Here is a 17,982-nt window from a genome sequence, read left to right as displayed (position 1 = left end):
CATTCAAGTAAAATTAGTAATTGTTTCAGTGAACTAGATGTTGTAAAATAAGTGCAAGGAAGGTGTGGGAGGTTCATTGCAGCACTGAGAAAGTTGTTCTATGGTACCAAAATTAGGAAATACAAATGTTATTTGTGTTCATTCCTGTTCATCCACAGCAGATTAAAAAAACCTGGACCATAACTTCCACAGCTGCCTCAGCCAGGCAGCCTCACCTTTTTTCACTGGCACATGTGATCATGCAATGGTACAGCAAGCAGATAAGAAAGCTGAGGCAACCCAAAAAATCCTACCAAAAATCACCCCAAAAGACTAAGGGTTTTTGTCAGATCAAACTTTTTTCCTTACTATTTTGATGCTTTGGTGATAGGAACGCCCATGCTGATGAAGAGAGTGCAAAACAGTGCTGAGACAGCAAGTATGGAAGTGCTCAAAGTACACCAGACTGTGTGTTAGACCATCACAGAATCATGGAATGGCCTGGGTTGGAAGGGACCTTAAAAATCATCTAGGTCCAACCTCCTGCTGGGGGCAGAGACATCTTCTACTAGACAAGGCTTGCTCAAAGCCCCATCCAACCCAGCCTGAACCCTTCCAGGGATGGGGCAGCCACAAATTCTCAGGAACTTGCTCCAGAACAGAACGGCTTACTAGAAATTTAAACAATCAAGCTACTTAAATTTGAGAAAATATAAATTAACATGCTCAATTCACCAAAATTATTCACCACAATCTTTCCATTTCTACCCAGTAATGCAAATGAAAATAAATCAATACAGCCTTCCTCATGTACAGCCACAGCTCTCAAACTGTAAATTATTGTAGTCAAAATCTACTTTCACATTGTAAACAAATAATGATTCTATGTTGAATGATAATTTCATAATCTTAATGACACTCTCAGATATCAAATTTGACTATTTAAGTTCACTCTGTAAGACATGCATGCTTAATTTCCCATTTTACCAAACTACTATATACATCTTAAGCTACGTGACTTTCACTAATGATTTTCAGAAATGCAGCTCTAATCATTCATATTCACAGTAATACAAAGTACCTATATCGCAAAACCATATAGAATTTTGATATTTGTAATAGAAAACTCCACACTGCCCATAAAAGTTATTATTGAGCAACACTTGCTCACAGAAGATGCCTTCAAATTGCACAAATAACTTTCTAGGCCCCAGGTGTGCTCAGTTATGAGCACTTTCTCCTCTCCTGCACAAAGTCTTTGTCTTTGCTGGAATAAGTGCAACTCTCTTAATCAGATTTTCTCATATCATGCAATTCCCTTGCAGGGGAAGGCAAACTGTAAGGTGACTTTGACTTGAGATATTAAGTCCATAGTAAACAACCCAATCATGCTCCATAGTCTCACAATGACCTTGTCACAGTTAATGCCAAAACTACTGTGTTAGCATAAAGATTTTGTAATCTGTTGTTACTGTTGTCTGGGAATAGAGTTAAAAAACAAACTGTAGCTATCACAAATAATCAGCTGATCCCATCTGACTTATCGCCTAGCCTTTGAACCCAGCCAAACAACAAGAAATTAGCAAGCTGAGAAGTTGAATAGAAAAGATCTTTTCTTTAGTACTGAAGAAAGTTATATTGACTTAGGTATTTAATTTCAACCATGACTCATTTTAGGAAAAAAAAATCTGAAAACCAAGTGCACAAATAACCAAAAAGCTTTCCAAAATTTTAATAGTATAACTGAGCTAGTTCATTCTTTGAAGAAACAATCTAGGGCATAAATCAGAGCTTATGTGTGGGTTTGTGACATATTCCACCCTCCAGAAAAAGATGCAGCAATGCCACACAGCTGCAGAAATAACTCCATTCCTCCTATGATCTTTTGGCTTTATAGGCAAATCCACTCAGCTCCTCCCAAAATATTTAAAAGCAATTATGCTAAAAAACCTTCCAATCTTTCTTCTTAGCTTAACAGTTTTCATAATGGTCTGTAAAATTTTTAAGCACCACACTGCTGCAGCAAGTAATTTCTTTCCCTTCAAATTGAATGAAATATGCCGGAATTGAGTTAGGTGCATGTTAACACAATCAAATTCTAATTCACTAGATAATTACCCAATTAGATATGTTCATGGATGCTGAAGTTTGCACTGCATCCATCATTGAAGCCATGTATGCATAGGATGTACTATTCCAGCTCTCCTAGCACCACAGCAGAAGAGAAAATTGCAAAGAAAATGTGCCATACATTGCATATAATGTATACACTTGATACAGACTTCAGATTGACTTCAATTCAGTGATTTTCACACGGCATAAGACAAACACCAAGCTCCTGCCAAGGTCACATAATACTAGAAAGAGGGTACACATGCGTATGTGGAGTCAAGCACATTTGAGAATATTCAAGAATTACACAGAACATAACTAAGCACTTCAGCCCACTTCTAATTTTCCTTAATGACTTTCCAATAAAAATGTGCAGTTCTGACTGCCAAATGTTTTTCCCAAATTATTCAGAATAACATTACTAATCAGTAATTTTAATTTACTCATCAACATTCTTTGATACGATAATGAAACCCAAGTATTAGTTAAGACACAGAGAAAACTAAAAAGCCCCAATCACCTCCCCCAAACTGAAAACTACAAAAGGTTTTTATTCCATCTAAAATAATCTTTGATCTACCAGTCTAAACAATCGGTGGTCTGCGTAGACCATGCATTTCAGCCATGCAGCATGCAACAAAGCAGCACTTAACACAATCCAAAAATGGCAAAGAAAACCAAGTGATGGCCATGCTAGTATTTGTCAAGGGTCTCCTTACCAAACAGTGAAATCCTATGCCTGACAAGAACTCCAAGTTTGCAGAACAGGCTGAAGACAAAAGAAAAATAAAAGAGAAGAGAAGGGAAAAGGAAAAAACATAAGGGAGGGAGGGGGGAAAGAAAGAAAAAATAACAGCTGATATATGAGCAGGAAAAGCAACATGATGTCACGCAGAAAGAATCAATTGTCTGAGCAGAATGTGGGACAGAATACTAAAGAAAGAATTTTCAAGTGCATATCCTTAACAAACATGGTTAAATAAGCACATATTATAATTAAAAAAAAAAACAAACAAAAAAATTAAAAGCAAAGCTAATTAATATAAAAGCGTTCTATACAATAACCCACAAGGAAATAACCATCAAAGCTTTAAAAAGTAAAATGTGTTCATTGTGCTACACAGGATACCACTAACAATTTGAAAACACAAGGCAACGGAATCAAATTAAGTGAGGTGTGTGATGGCAAATGCTTAACTAGTTCAATTAGGATTTTGTAAACTTGAACACAGCAAGAATTTTTCTTCAAATAAGTTTGGTTTTTTTTCTAATATCACCTCTTACATGGTTTTAAACAATATGATCAATGATTTCGTTTTGCATGTTTGAACTACTTCCTGTGCTGATAAACAGCACTCCATTGAGAAAAAAGAAAAGTGAATTTTTCTGTTAATTCATAGAAGCAGGAGCAAACTACCCTACCCAAATTGACCTGGGCTCCAGATTGAAGTTGGAATTACATCAATCTTCAAGATCTGGTTTGGTATGAGAATTTTCACCAGAAACATCCATTTTTGTGGTATTATTTTATGCTGCAATCCCTTTCATCTGATATAAATGACATGAACAATATCATGTCATTTTATTAAGCTACATAATTAATAGGCATACTAGCTATTTATTAGCCTCTGATTTAAAAGCAAAAGATACAATAAGCATGTCTGCACAGCCTATGGATGAGATCTGAACATGTTGTTCCATTGACAGACAAGAGCACGGTGTCAAATGGAAACATTTATGTCCAGAATCACAACAGCCAGATTAATGTGGGATTGAATCCAGCTAATTAGCCAATGCACAGTGATCCACTCTAGCAACAGCAATTGCTCTGTTTTAGAAATGAGCCTGCTTGGTGTATGTTTGGGGATCTCGGTTCACTTTTTATTCCATGATGCAGACATAGACTATATATTGTTTTATGAGGATCTTGAATCACCAAGTCCAACAGGAAAAGATGTAAAGAAGCATGCTAGCGCCATATAGATTTTGTGTCCATTCTGGAAAAGACATAAATAGCTCACCACTCTATCTTATGTTCTGACAGACAAATGTTACTCAACGGCCTGTACCATTCAGCAGATGCTGTGCTTTCACAAAGTGAGACTGAAACTATCATCTACAGTGTCTTTAGTTGAGGCCAAATAAAGAAATAAATAAATAAATCAAAATTTCCAATACCCAGATTGATATTCAGAACCAATTTCATACAACTACAGTAGTTAGATAACTCGTAACTTGGTCTACTGGATGAGAAATTTGAAAAACCCAATCATGAAGAGGTTGGTTACAAATACAACAGCATATAATGCCACCACATTTCAGGAAGAAGTCTGACCCATATTTGTCAGCAAAATAGATCTGGATTAACTGCATTTTCTGAATATGGAATGGTTGTTGCATATGCTAACTTTCACTGCATTATCAATATCCAAAATTATACTGTTCCACAGCTTAATGAATGCAAGTTTATCATCACTGGAGAAGGAAAGCAGCCAGGAGCTGCCCTTAGCTTAAAACAAATTCTGTGTAGGAGGTGCACTCAATGGAATTAGCTATTACTCATCCAAGATTTCCCTGCATCTATTTTCTTCTGCTTGGCTGACACATCTGGATAGCACATAACCCAATCAAGTATGGCAGCAGCTCTGATCATTTTGCAGGACTATAAGTTCTGGAATCTCACACAGCTACAGAGTATATGTGCATAAATCCTGGATCTCTATGCAGCAGGTATGCTGATATAGCTGACATTTTCCAGAAGTAGGGAGTTTATTGGCATGACTTAACATCTGTAAAAATGCCGTTATCCAGGACATTACAGACAGAAAATTAGCAGCTCATAAGACTGGAAAATTATTTATATGCATGCATTTTGATAAAGTTTTAAAATCCCTTGAAGAACAGCATTGAGATAAGCTGCCAGTTCAGATTAGTCCATGAGATGATGCAAAGTCAATACAGCCATTACTTACTTGAGCTTAATACAGTGATAAAAACTTCACTCAGCATTCACACAATCTTGCAAGCCCTGCATGTCTGAATGACCACCATCTGGCTGTCAGCCCCAAAATGCAGCAATTCAATATTGCATGGGTCATGCCCAAGAACAGCCAAGGAGGGAACCATCATACATGCCCATGTTACAGGTACTCAAGAGATCTTGTGTGAAGCTTGTAATCCACCTTACTAAATGGGAAATGTGGGTTTCAATTCAATCAGAAGTGAAATAAAATTAAAACATTTTAGAGAGATGGTCTGCAAAAAAGAGTAACTTCAGAGAAAGAATCAAATATTTCTGTGAAAGTACTACTCATTACTATTTATAAAACTATAGAGCAGAAAGAATGCAACTCCCTTATTTTTATGATGGACATTAATAATGATACTTATTGAAACTCAGCTACAAATAAGTTTGGCTTATAAATCTAACATAAAATTTTGCAGGAATAATGATTTCAGTATATACCTATTTCTAACAGTTAGAACTATCAGAAAACTGATACATAATTGTATAGCCTGTGCCACAGACTGTGCAAGTGTTCTGCTGTTAAATATAAGGATAAATTGAAGTTCCCTGCATGCCAAAATCATCACCTTTTAAACAGCATATAATAACTCTGTACTCCTCTCTATTTTATAAAATGAATTTTCCTAATGGGAAATTAAAGCTAAAAATGCTTAATTTGTGTGTACATAAAAATATCTCTGTGCCTCCCACTTCTCACTTGTCCACATTCAACTGCTGCTCTTTAAAGACCAACACACATATGCATAGACATTAATATCATTTTAAGCTTTACCTTGTCACCATTTCTTTCTCTTTATTAGAGGCATGACCTCCACTGCTGAGAGGCCTACTTGCTGAAGATAAGAAATACAGGCGATGATTTTTAAAATACTGATCAATCAAAGGGAGCACAACCTGAAATTAAATCAGAAAGAGTGGTTATCTCAGGACCTTCTTTATTATGTTCTGTACTATACTTTGTAGGTCACAACTAAAGACAGGAGATTTCAAACAGCTTTTCTGTCTTAAAACTTCTGTCTGTTTGGATTTTTTCTTTAATAGCTATTTCTCTGAATTTATTTAATATTCAAGGCACTTAATACGTCATCAAGTAAGGCAGCAGAAAAAAAAAATTACATTATCACTGGGACTTATCTGTGGGGGTTTTTAGGAGGAGTACAAGGCAGAAAGTATAATTTAATTTTATCTCACAATTTAAGATTTTTCCTACAATACATAACCAAATACAACTATTGCTTTTTGGTCCTTTTAATGTAGGTTTAAAAAAATTCACCTACAACTGTCAGCATGCTAACACCACTTATTTCTAGATTTTTCAAAATAACATCACTTACTAAGGGCTTGTGCCACAGAAGTTTTTCTGTTTACTTTCTGTGGTGATTATTACTCAGTGCCCACTACAGGCGTCAGACAGCAGCTGATCCAAAATAAATGGCCAAAAAGAAAATATGAAATAGCTTCCCTTTTGGAGCATGGTTCACAAGAGAGTGAGATGCTAGCTTCTGAGTCAATCAGCCTGACAAATAATACCACATGGAAATACTCTAAGGCATAGAAATAACAACTTACTGCAGATGACACCAGAGATAGAAAATGCTGCAAACAGTCACGTTTTCTTACTCACTAATGAATTCAAAAGGCATTTTGAATAGGTAAATATCATACAAGATTTTATGTGTGAAAGGCAACAGCAGATTTTCTTGGTTTATAATGTGTAAAATTGTGACAGAAAAGGGAGAATTGTGCTGAGAGGAATTTCATGGCTGTCAGGAGGAAGGGGAAGTGAAAAGTGTGAAGTCCTGCACCTGGGGAGGAATGAGTTCAGTCACCAGGATACACTGAGGGCTTATCAGCTGAAAAGCAGTTTTTCAAAGGAGGACCATGGGATCCTCAGTGGACAGCAAACAGACCATGGGCCAAAAATGCAATCTTATTGCAAAGGTAGCCAACAGCAGCGTGGATTGAACAAGAGACAGTGCTTGTCAGAGAGTCCAGGGAGAGGGTTCTTCCACTCAGCTCTGGTGAGAGCACATCTCAATTGTTTTGTCTGGTTCTGGGCTCCCAAGTACAAGAGAAACATTGACATTCTGGAGAGAGTCCAGCAAGGGTCACAAAACTATTAAAAAACTAGAGGATCTTTCAAACGACAAGAGAATGAGGAAGGTGGGACCCTAACCTGGAGAAGAGAAGGCTCTGGGATGATCTCATCCATGTCTGTAAACATCTGAAGAGAGTGGGTAAAGAAGATGGACCCAAGCTCTTTTCAACTGTGACAGGACCACAGTCAATGGGCACAAACTGAAACATGGTAGGTTCTCTCAGACCATCAGGAAACAGGTTTTTACTGACAGGGTGACTGAGCACTGGCACAGGCTGAGCAGAGAGACTGTGGAGTCTCTACCCTTGGACATATTCAAAAGATGTCTGGACATGGCTCCCTGAAAGTGCTAAGTAAAGGGTCCTTCCAACCTCAGACATTGTTTGACTCCGTGATGGAGACAACAACACGGTTTTAAAACAAGAGAAATAACTACCATGGCACTGAGAGATACACAGCCGTGTTAATTCCAATAACTATTGCTCACATTAACCCACCTGAATACCGTAAAAGAGAAAAATCTTCAAAATTAGACTAAGCTAGAAAACAGAAAATGTAGGGAGCTTCTGAATAACATCATATGAGTAGCTGCATATCATGGAGCAGGAAATAATGAGAATAAAAATATAGTCTTGTAATCTTCCCACATCTATATTTCATCCCACATTGTTTTCAAGCTATTTTTATTACTGCTGTTTTTAATTAATAAAAGAATGAATTTAACACAGAAAAACACCACTATAACAATAACAGTTACTAAAAAATATGTTCTCACTTCTCTTAATCACTATGCTGACAAAGAATAAACAAAAATATACTGTACTTTGGCAAAAAACTTGATTTCTTGTTCATATGGGAATTGCTCTCCTTTGCCTCTGCTGCCACCATCTGCAGAGAGAAGAAATATAAGTTTCTTGTCAGGTATCATAATTACAGTCTACTCTGCATTTTTCTTAGGAAATGTACACTAAACAAATAATACTGGTCATCCTTAGATGTAGATTTAAGGTACTTCAAACAGTATAGGCACTAGTTAAAGTGGCATTTTATGACTACCTCATTAGAGGAAAAGTAACAGCAAATAAAATGTATAAAGAATAACTGCCCAAATCTTCATAAAAGTGTAGGCATCTCATAGTACAAAGAGATATGGATGTTTTTGTGAGATAAAATTCTGGTGCTGTGTTTATCTTTTCCTGTTACAGGTGACAATTTCGAAACATGAACTCAGATTCTAATAAAACATCTTTCTGCAGTTGTTCCCAGGAGAAATGGAATTAATGAATTCTCATTCCTTATTTATGAACTTGGTACTAAAGAACAAGATTAATGGTTAGATTTATCTAACTAAAATTTAAATTGCTTCTCTCCTCCCTTACCATAAAAAACAAAATCTCTTTCAAAATAAAATCTCTTACAGCTCCCAAACTATTTCTCATTTATTTAATGTCTTCTTTCCATTAATCTATTGAGGGACTCAAACGGTACTTGTTCCACCAGTGTTTCTAGTGTTTCAGTATTTAATCATTATCATTCTTGCAGTTATCCCAAATTTATGTAATTAAGAATGATGAAGCCATGGTAATCAAGCATTAGCAGCAGAAGTAGCCTGATGAGTTATCAAGACCAGACTTTTGCTGCTTTAAGTAACTATGGCATATAATAACGCCTAAATTTGCCAAATTTCCACATTAAAACTAGATTGAATATATCAATGCTCACCTAAAAAACAATCTCCCTGATGTTCCTGTTACTGTCATTTACAACATTTATGACTACGAGGCACAACGTATGTTATATAACCTTGCAACAAAAATGGTCACAACAGAAGCAGAATCTGGCCAGGTGTTTTTGGCTTTTACTGGTCATGTAAGAAGTTGGCTTGGGTAACCAAACTTTCAAATTTTTTTATCTTCACCAAAAGAAGATAAATCCTTCATAGTGCTGTTCGCAAAACATGTGCTGGATATTTATGAAAGAACATTCCCATTGTGGAAGTTTGTTGAAGATGTTTCTCTATTCCCTTTTTAAGAGAAAATTGCAGAATGGTACAAATGACTGGTTTCATTTGCTCTCTGAAAAAGGGATTACATATGAAAAAGGGATTACATGTGAAACTACTATTGTGCACATGTGAGAGATTATAATTTTGTGCATAAATGCAAGGAGGCAGCTAGTTTTCTTTTTCATAAAATGAAAGTCATAAATTTTTGCTGAAAATTTTTAATCTGACGAATGAATATGGGAAATTGGAATGAATGGCAGTTTCGTAACTTCAAAATTCATGACCTTCATCAACTATGGGAAATTAAAGGGAAAACTACTCCAGAAATGTACCAATCTTTAAAAAAAATTCTGGTTGTTTTTATAACATCAGAAATCTTAGCTAATAATTGTTTTAAAAAATGTGCAAGGGGTACCATACCAAATTCCAAAATATACTGATGGGCTTCATCCACATATCTTATAAGCTGCTGAAGGAAACTATAGGCAAAGCGTTTCTCAATGGAAGGCGTGTCTAATTCCAGGTCCTTAAGTCCTCTGTAAAAGGAAACAAGTAAATTTTTACACATACAGAAGGACTCCAAGCAGTCTTACCTCTCCATGTATTCTGACATAATTTTTTCTGGTAATGAGCATGTGCTTATTAATATAAGATTTTGTTGTGTTTAATGCAAACAACAGTCTCACACTTACTTAGATTTTTGAGCAATTTGTTAAGACACAAGTAGATTTCCCAACCAGATGGCTGGGAAAAAAATACACTTGTCAATCAAAATAATCCACTATTCTTATAATTTCTTTCCATTACTTGTACTATCTTACATTTCCCTACAGGGACTGATTCTTGGGTGAGGAAGTTTGGAAGAGGAAAAATACTTTGATTTAAACAATCAAACTAGAAGTAAATCTAAATGACTTTTCCTGAAAAGTCTGCTTGCAATGGAAAACTTTTGAATAGCTATGCAGCATTTACGAAAAAGCAAAGGAAAACCAAAACAAAGTGATGGAATCACTTTTCCAGCATGTTCCATCCATGTTAGTTACTAGTCTGATATAAAAAACACATCATCTTTCCACAAGAATGAAACTCCAAAGCATGAATCAACGTCATGGGATGACATCCCTAGCAACAAGCTGGCATTGACACAAGCCTTGTTTATGCAGAATCAGGGCTTAATTGATGGCACATGAAACAGCTATTCTTAAACAGTGAGGGAATCAGTCACACCTCATCTCCCCCTGACTCATGCACCAAGTTAAATTGGTACTCAGCTAGGCTGCAAGTTTAAAAAGCATACCTACTGTGTATATACAGAATATAATTGCCTGTGTATTGCACATTTATGTTTTAAATTAAAGCATATGCCTAGAGACACAAATCTGGTAGACAAAATGTAAAGGAAACAACGCTGGAGAACAAAATTCTCAAGTTTACTAACTAAGGGACCATTAAGAAACTTCAGACACAGCTTTGGAGAAGGCCACCTGAACTTCGGAACTCCTAAGAGAAAGGGACATGAGAATTATTCGAGGCAGCTCAATACACAAAGCAACGACAGATTGTACAGGAAGGAAGAATAAAAAGAAAAGTGCAGAAGGGATGAAAACAGATTTCAAAATAGCTGGTCACATGTAAGCTGTCAAATCAATTGAGTGACTGAGCCCTGTACGTTATCACTAGAGTTTGTCCTATATTCCTATTAAATGCCTTAGTACCTGTATCTCTGTGTAATGTCACTCACTATTCCATCGGCTGTCAGAAGCGGATGGCAGCTACTGTCAAGGCCAGCATGAGCTGGATACTGGGCCAGCAACTGGAGTCAGGCTTGGGGTGTAGGTGCCCCCAGGTCTGTGACAAGTGAGGTGAAAGAAGGTCTCAAGAATCAGTAGTTAGAGATGCCACAGCTTTGGGGAGCAGCTCTATGAGCCCTACAGACCGTGAGGCCAGAGTGGCAGCTTCAGCAGGGGACTGGCATAAGCGCATTTGGTCGCAGCCATTGCAGACAGACAGTCAAGACACAGAGCAGGGTCTGCGACTCCAGAAACTGGAAGTCCCAGCTGCCTGCCACTGAGGTGGGACTGCTGTGGTGTAAAAAAATTCCAGCTAATGTGAAGGAGCCATGTCAGCAAGATGAGTGAGGGCTTCTGCACCAGCAGCTGAAGTGGGCCTGAGTGCCACATGCTTGGTGGGGGGAAATGTTTCTATCTTCCCTGAAGCCATTTTGCATGGGGGTGCAGAGACCTGAACGGTCACTGTCAAATAAAGACTGTAAAGAAATGGGAGCAAGGCATATATGGAAAGTAGAGTGGTGAGCAGACCAAATTAAAACATGAATCAGGCCCTTGTTTGTTTAGACAAGGTAGCTATCAAAGGTGCAGCAAGTACTCTGAGTTTAACATCGCGGAAAAGGCTGCATTTAACCAGCACAGGAGGGTGCAGATGTAGCAAGAATTAGTTGCAAGACTACGGGTGTGTCCAAGTTAATGGTTTTTTTACCATCCCTCTTAACCTGCCACTCCCAAAAGACCCTAAAAGCCACTTTACTCTTGTATTTAACAGGAATAAAAATGTAGTATGTAGTTGATCATATTGACAGCGAATAAGGAAAGAAACCTTTGCTGTCTGGCATCCCACCTTGTACATCCTACTGCACTGAGCAGAAGTAAACTGTGAGATTTTACCAAAATTATCAGATTAACTGTGGGACTCTAGAAACAGGCTGGAATTCATATTTGATAGATAAGAATGGAAGCAGGCAGATTTTAGGTAGATGTGCAAGGCTAATTCACAGTGATTACTTAAATTGATCTCAGTGACTGTTTCATTAACTTACTAATGTTTAAGTCATGCAAGGCTCAGCCTTTTCTAGAGATTCTGATTTCCTAAGTCATGCTGATAAGGCAGAAAAGATTCCAAATTAATTAAAAATTTATTCATGCTACATTTAGAAGTTATATACACTATATTAAAATGAATTATGCATGTTATTCAGCAGACTATTCACTATTATTACATTTACACTGTGGATTGTTTAAAAAATAATACTGTAAATGAACTCAATTGAAATGAATTAGTTGTATGATTAGAAATAAAACTGTCTTATCTTACCAATTGTCTAGAAATTCCTTTAGAGAGAGACGTGTTTGAAGATGTGTGTGAACCTGTAACTAAGACTTAATAATTCCATCACTTGTAGAAAACTAGTAAGTTTACTAACAGTTGGATGCATGGACACATGCCAGAAAGAAAAAGCTGCAATATTGAGAGGGAAGGTAGAAGGCATGCAGACATTCTGGAGAACTCTGTTCATGCCTTCCAAAACCCCTGCTACTAACTCTGAAATTCATTTCTTCCTTACAATGTTTTATATGAAGGAGCTCATCCTTATTCCCAGGAAGTGAAAGATAAAAAATAATCACAGAGTTCTGGTTTGATAGAAGAAACCTCAAAAAACAAGCAATAACAGAAACCAAAAAATCCCACCACAACCAACCAAACCACAAAACAAAACAAAACAGACCACTGAGGACTATCAGAAACCTTCTGTGACATTAATAGTGAACTGAAAATTACCTGGAGACAACATATCCATTAATCTGTAGAAATTTCAGAATATCCTGTGCTTTTTCTCTGTCCTTGGCTTTTTCTTTGGCTGTGAGTGTATCATAAGGGACAAGAAGGGGATGGTTGCCTCCTCCTACTATGGAGCATCAAGAGAATTAAAATTAAAGAGTTATCTGTTGACATGGTAAGTCACCGTATGTAAAAGTACTATCACAATAATACACAGCATGTTACATTCTAGTCTGAAATAACAACGTACTTGTCTGTTTCTTTACACAAACTTTAAAAAATATGCAGATAGAAACTGAGATGTGGTTACATCTTTCCAATATATTTGCTGCAAGTACAAGCTAAATATGCTGAACCTATGGCAAAAAACCCTTAAGGAAAAAAAATGCTTAACAACATCATGGTTACAAACATCTATTACAACTGCAACTTCATTTAATGAAACTGAAAATATTTCAATAAATAATACATAATTTCCTAAGAAAACCTATACATAAACAAATATATAAACATACATAAACAAATATTTAAACATTCTAATAACAGAGTTCATCAAGTTTAGTAAGATACACAAACATCTAAACATATATTAAAGTGATACAGTTCTACTTTATAGTAATAAATTTAAGACAGAAAATTAGAATACATCATTCAAACATGGTTCTCACTCCTGTGCAGCAAAATCAAAAGAACGCTGCAAAACCACAGGTATAAAGAACAAACTTCATTGTATTGCTTACTAAAATCTGATGTATTGATATCTACTGCATGTAGATATTTAATTTGGAAGGAAAATAAAGTTGTGATTCTTAATGTAAATATCTGCATAAAAAGCAACATTCTCAGGAGTTCAACTTCTAAAATCACTATCACATAACACAACACAATAAATTCCTATTGCAACTTCTCTGAAACCCCAGGAAACTGCAGGGGTAGTGATAAGATTTACCTCTGAAAAAAAAAAACCCCAGACACTAAAGAAAGTATCTAATAATAATAATAGTTTTTAAAAGGAACAAATTCCCTGTAGAAAATATTGGAGACATACCACTGGATGATTTTTTTTAAGGTACATATTCTGATCTTTTCAAAAAATGCAAAATGAAAACCTAATGGGCAAGTCTGATGGTTGATTGGGGTTTTTTGTTTAGTCTGGATTTGTTTTAGGAAGTACAGTCTTTAACATTGGGATGATTGGATTTTATTCTCTTATCACCAACATAATGTAACTGTACCACAGGACAGCTGAAGACAGCAAAATGCACATAAGCCCACATTATTCTTTTCTTCTTTGCATATGGGAAAAAAATTAAAAAGACTAACATATGAATATACTGGAGGAAAACCCTCAGAATTTTTGAAGGCCAAGTTTTGCTCAGCTGACAATCTACTTTTCACGTACAAAACCTTTCTATCAGAAGCCTTCAGTCACTACGGCCACCTCCAGCCTTCCCATAGTGCACAGCACAACACACACTATAGAGTATTCTCATTGAAGTGCTTCTCATAGGCAAAATTCTGCTTTCAAAGCTGTGAAATGCAGTTGAAATATTGAAATATTTCGTTTTCTGTAGTCTATGACTTCCTAAACTTGGCCCATCCTGAGGCTACTTATCCTGAGAAAGGTTTTACAGGAAAGGAATAATATAAAAATTATATAAAGGGGAAACATAATTAAAGGCATGGAAATATAAAGTGATTATCAAAGGCACTTCCAAATAGAATTCTGCTTTTATATAAAACCTTAACTGATATGCATTTTCTGGAATTTTACAAATTTAGACCAACTTTGGTGCATACAACATACAACTAGACACCTTCAGATAAGGCAAAACCCTAGCTTCAATAATTTGCAACTGAGAGCTTGTTTTCTCCATTTGCTAATATAGTGATACCTGAAAAAAAAAATTAGCTTTACTACAAATAAAAAAATGCTTTTAACACAGATGAAAAACAGTAAATTACACAACAGATGAAAAAAAAAGTCATTTAAATAAGCAGAGATCATGAAGCACATGCAATTTTTATATGGAATCAAGCATCTGCTCTAGGTTTTTCCCCTTGTCAATTCAACACATGATATGTGCAGTACTTAGTAAACACTCTTCAGATTTACCTGCAATAAAAGAAGCAATACAAATGAAATCATAGCCCATTGGGTAATAGTCTGAAAGATTAATGCTAAAAGGAAAATGGATTAATGTGCTTAAATTTATTTACAACCTTTGAGTTTCCTTCCCTTGATATATTTGAATTGGTATACTACTTGAACAAGAAGAGTTACAATGGGTACTATAAAAATTTTCAGGCACTAAAAATAACAGTCAAGAATAGATACCTTACTGTTTCTTCTTTGTCAATTTAAATTTGTTGCTCCTTTTCCTTCTTTTTTATTTTTTTGAAATACGTGACCTAATGCAGTCACAGAAAACTTAAAATATTGTAAATACATATAATTAACATTACCTTTTGCTTCAAGCTCCAGTTTCTTTTTCTTTGCCCATATGTTATGGTAGTTTTCAGCCATCATCTCAGCCATAGCCTTAGGAAAATGGAGAACTTAGTGATGTGGGTTGCAATGAATAACTCTCAAGAAGGACAAGTTTCTGGCTGATATTAAATAACAAGTTCTGTTCTCTGGGAAGTGTAATACAATTACACTGTACTGGTTCACTGGAAACAAGTTTTTACTGAAAAAAATGCGGTATAGAATTTGGGTAGAATCAGCATGGGTATGAGTCAGGAACCTGGTGCTGAAGAAAGAACTCTTCAGCAGAAAACAAGGAACCACAAAGAGAAGAATAGTCTGGAAATAGTACTGGGGGGTCAGATGGGGGGCTTGATTCTGAAAACAAGGGCAAAAGGAACCCTCTGAAGGCACTGTTAAGGGAAAGAGAGAACAGCAAGCCAGAGGACTGAATCAACATTGTTATTGCTGGCTGTGACAGATTAATTATAAGCTCAAGGATATAGCATCTTCTCTGTGGATACTGTGCTCATTTGTGTGACCACACTGTTAAAACCACTGACCATTTAGAGCATAAATAACTCCATATCTTTTTCCTATAAAAGAAACTTCTTCAGACTGGTGAACTAGAGGCTAGACCCCAAACCAAACAAATCAGACAAGCTTTCCAGTGTCCACCTAGTAGGATGTGTTTCAACATGAAACGACTTTTTAAACTCACCTCTACTGTCCTCCTGGCTGTGTACTTTCTAATTGTAGAGAGTGTGGAATTTACTGCAGTTTTCACTTTACATTTCTTTCATGCACCTACAGAGATTTTCTCATCTTCAGTAAGGATTTTGAGTAATGAGTAATTGTATTTTCTCAATACCAATTTCTTTATTTGTGAGAATACTCATGAATTGAGCAAGTTTTCAACCATTACTTATCTGTCCACAAGACAATTTGTTTCATGAACATTTGTCCACTGAATAAATGATAATATATTTCTGTTGTGTATGGTAGGTGCCTTCTGTCATGCACACTCTGATCCTGGTATTTTGATAATCCAAATTAGGACCTTAAAAGGATGAACAGTAATCTATGTTTTCATAGAACCTAGTAAAGCAGAGTGCTATGAAGATGATTTTAGAGCAAGACCTAGCTGCTTATGGAGCTAAGATGTGACCAGGTGACTTAAGACCAAAATGAGGAGTATTTTGCACTCGTACAATTTAAGACATGGGCACAAGTATTGCTACCTAACCTTGAACTCCAACTTGAAAGGTATTAAACATTTTCAAAAATGTTCAAAATTACACATAGTTAATTTTTATAACTCAGATCTTGTTAATAATCAACATTTGTATAAATTTCCTCAGTATCTATATTAGGACAATTAATAGCTGAAATTACATTTGAATTAAATTTGCTTAGCTTTTAATAACAGATTTTGAAGTGGGCTTCAAAGAAGACCTCTCTTCATAGGGCAAATGAATCATAAAGCCAACAAGCTCTGCCTAATAGCTAAGGGCTACAAAGGAATTACAAGTAATGAAAAGAGTTAGAGGGTACAGAATAAAAAAACTAAGCAAGGGACAAACAGAAGTCCCAATGCCCCTTCCATGTGACTTGTGACAGGATAGTTATTTTCATCTGGGCTTGGTTTACTGCATCATAATATTATGATGATGTTCACATCATGAGTTGTTTCCTAAGCATTAAACAAAGTCTGCCAAGCCTTTTAACTATACTGAGTTTATAGAAACATTAAACGTCATAATTGTAAGGAGTCTTTCTCCTCAATTTAACAACACAATGGTAGAGGCAGTTATTCAATTATCAATTTTATGAACTATTTGGAATGATCAGCAATCTACTGATGTTAATTGGTAGAAAATTCTTTTAAAGCTAGTCAGCAATCTAAAACTGCTGCAACTATGAAACTGGAAACTGCAAGACAGTAATCAAGGAGTGGAAATCCAATGTGAGAATTTGTTTAGAGCTACAGTAGAGTATATACTGCACAGTTAGTCAATTAATTTACTACCACTGCTTGTTTGCAATATGGCAAAGTTCAGTATGGGCAAAGTTAAGCCTCTGTTTAAGGACTAAATTGTAGTCAGCTTTGAACACCATGTTGCCATCACTAGACTGGTACAAACACTCATGCTAACTCATTTAAAGCTATTTAGTATACGCCTACATTACATTGCAATTGTACTCACAGGAAATTAGCAGACTATAAAACCTAGCACCATACTCCAGCAAGCACCATGAAAAAAATCCTATCTAATGACAGCAACAGACCATCAACTAAAACATACATTGGTCCAAATAACAGCAACCTGCTGACTCATCTGTCAAAATCCTACCTCAAATTCCTTCATTCTCTATTCTCACAGTACTTAATGGTTTCTGATTCTCAATTCCTTAAGTTTAGAGAAAAAAAGAGCATTGACAAAATGCTTTGAAAAGATGGTGGAGAAATGGGGAATGGGAAACAGAAAAATTTGATGCTGCTAGCTCCTCTAAACAGGATTCTCTTCAAAATGGCAAATGTTCACAAAAAAACCAATCCTGGACTAAAGAAATTTCGAAGGTTTTCAACATGAATCATGATTTTAAGTAACAGACGATGGGAGAGCAACAATGAAAAAGACCAAAAAGCCCCCATCAAACACAAAGCATATCAAAATAAGTAATATTTGGTACCGAATTGTTTTAAATAAACTAGCAAA

At 36.0% G+C, this 17,982-nt stretch overlaps 1 protein-coding gene across 3 annotated transcripts in view; it reads right to left on the bottom strand.

Annotated features, from left to right (window-relative positions):
* The window catches only part of RYR2 (ryanodine receptor 2), a 379,644-nt gene that overhangs the window by 83,467 nt on the left and 278,195 nt on the right, over positions 1–17,982 (bottom strand). For 2 of the 3 annotated variants that reach the window (XM_059468881.1, XM_059468880.1), the window contains exons 57-62: positions 15,262–15,337; positions 12,796–12,922; positions 9,643–9,758; positions 8,041–8,105; positions 5,892–6,013; positions 2,811–2,860 (exon numbers count right to left, since the gene is read on the bottom strand). In XM_059468881.1, the coding sequence (XP_059324864.1) occupies positions 2,811–2,860; positions 5,892–6,013; positions 8,041–8,105; positions 9,643–9,758; positions 12,796–12,922; positions 15,262–15,337 (556 nt within the window). The remainder of the gene's footprint in view (positions 1–2,810; positions 2,861–5,891; positions 6,014–8,040; positions 8,106–9,642; positions 9,759–12,795; positions 12,923–15,261; positions 15,338–17,982) is intronic. The other variant, XM_059468882.1, reaches the window with a different exon arrangement.

The sequence above is a fragment of the Ammospiza nelsoni genome, chromosome 3, assembly GCF_027579445.1.
Source record: "Ammospiza nelsoni isolate bAmmNel1 chromosome 3, bAmmNel1.pri, whole genome shotgun sequence".
NCBI lineage: Eukaryota > Metazoa > Chordata > Aves > Passeriformes > Passerellidae > Ammospiza > Ammospiza nelsoni.
Note: the sequence above shows the minus strand (reverse complement) of the source record. Positions and strands in the feature narration are given on the sequence as shown.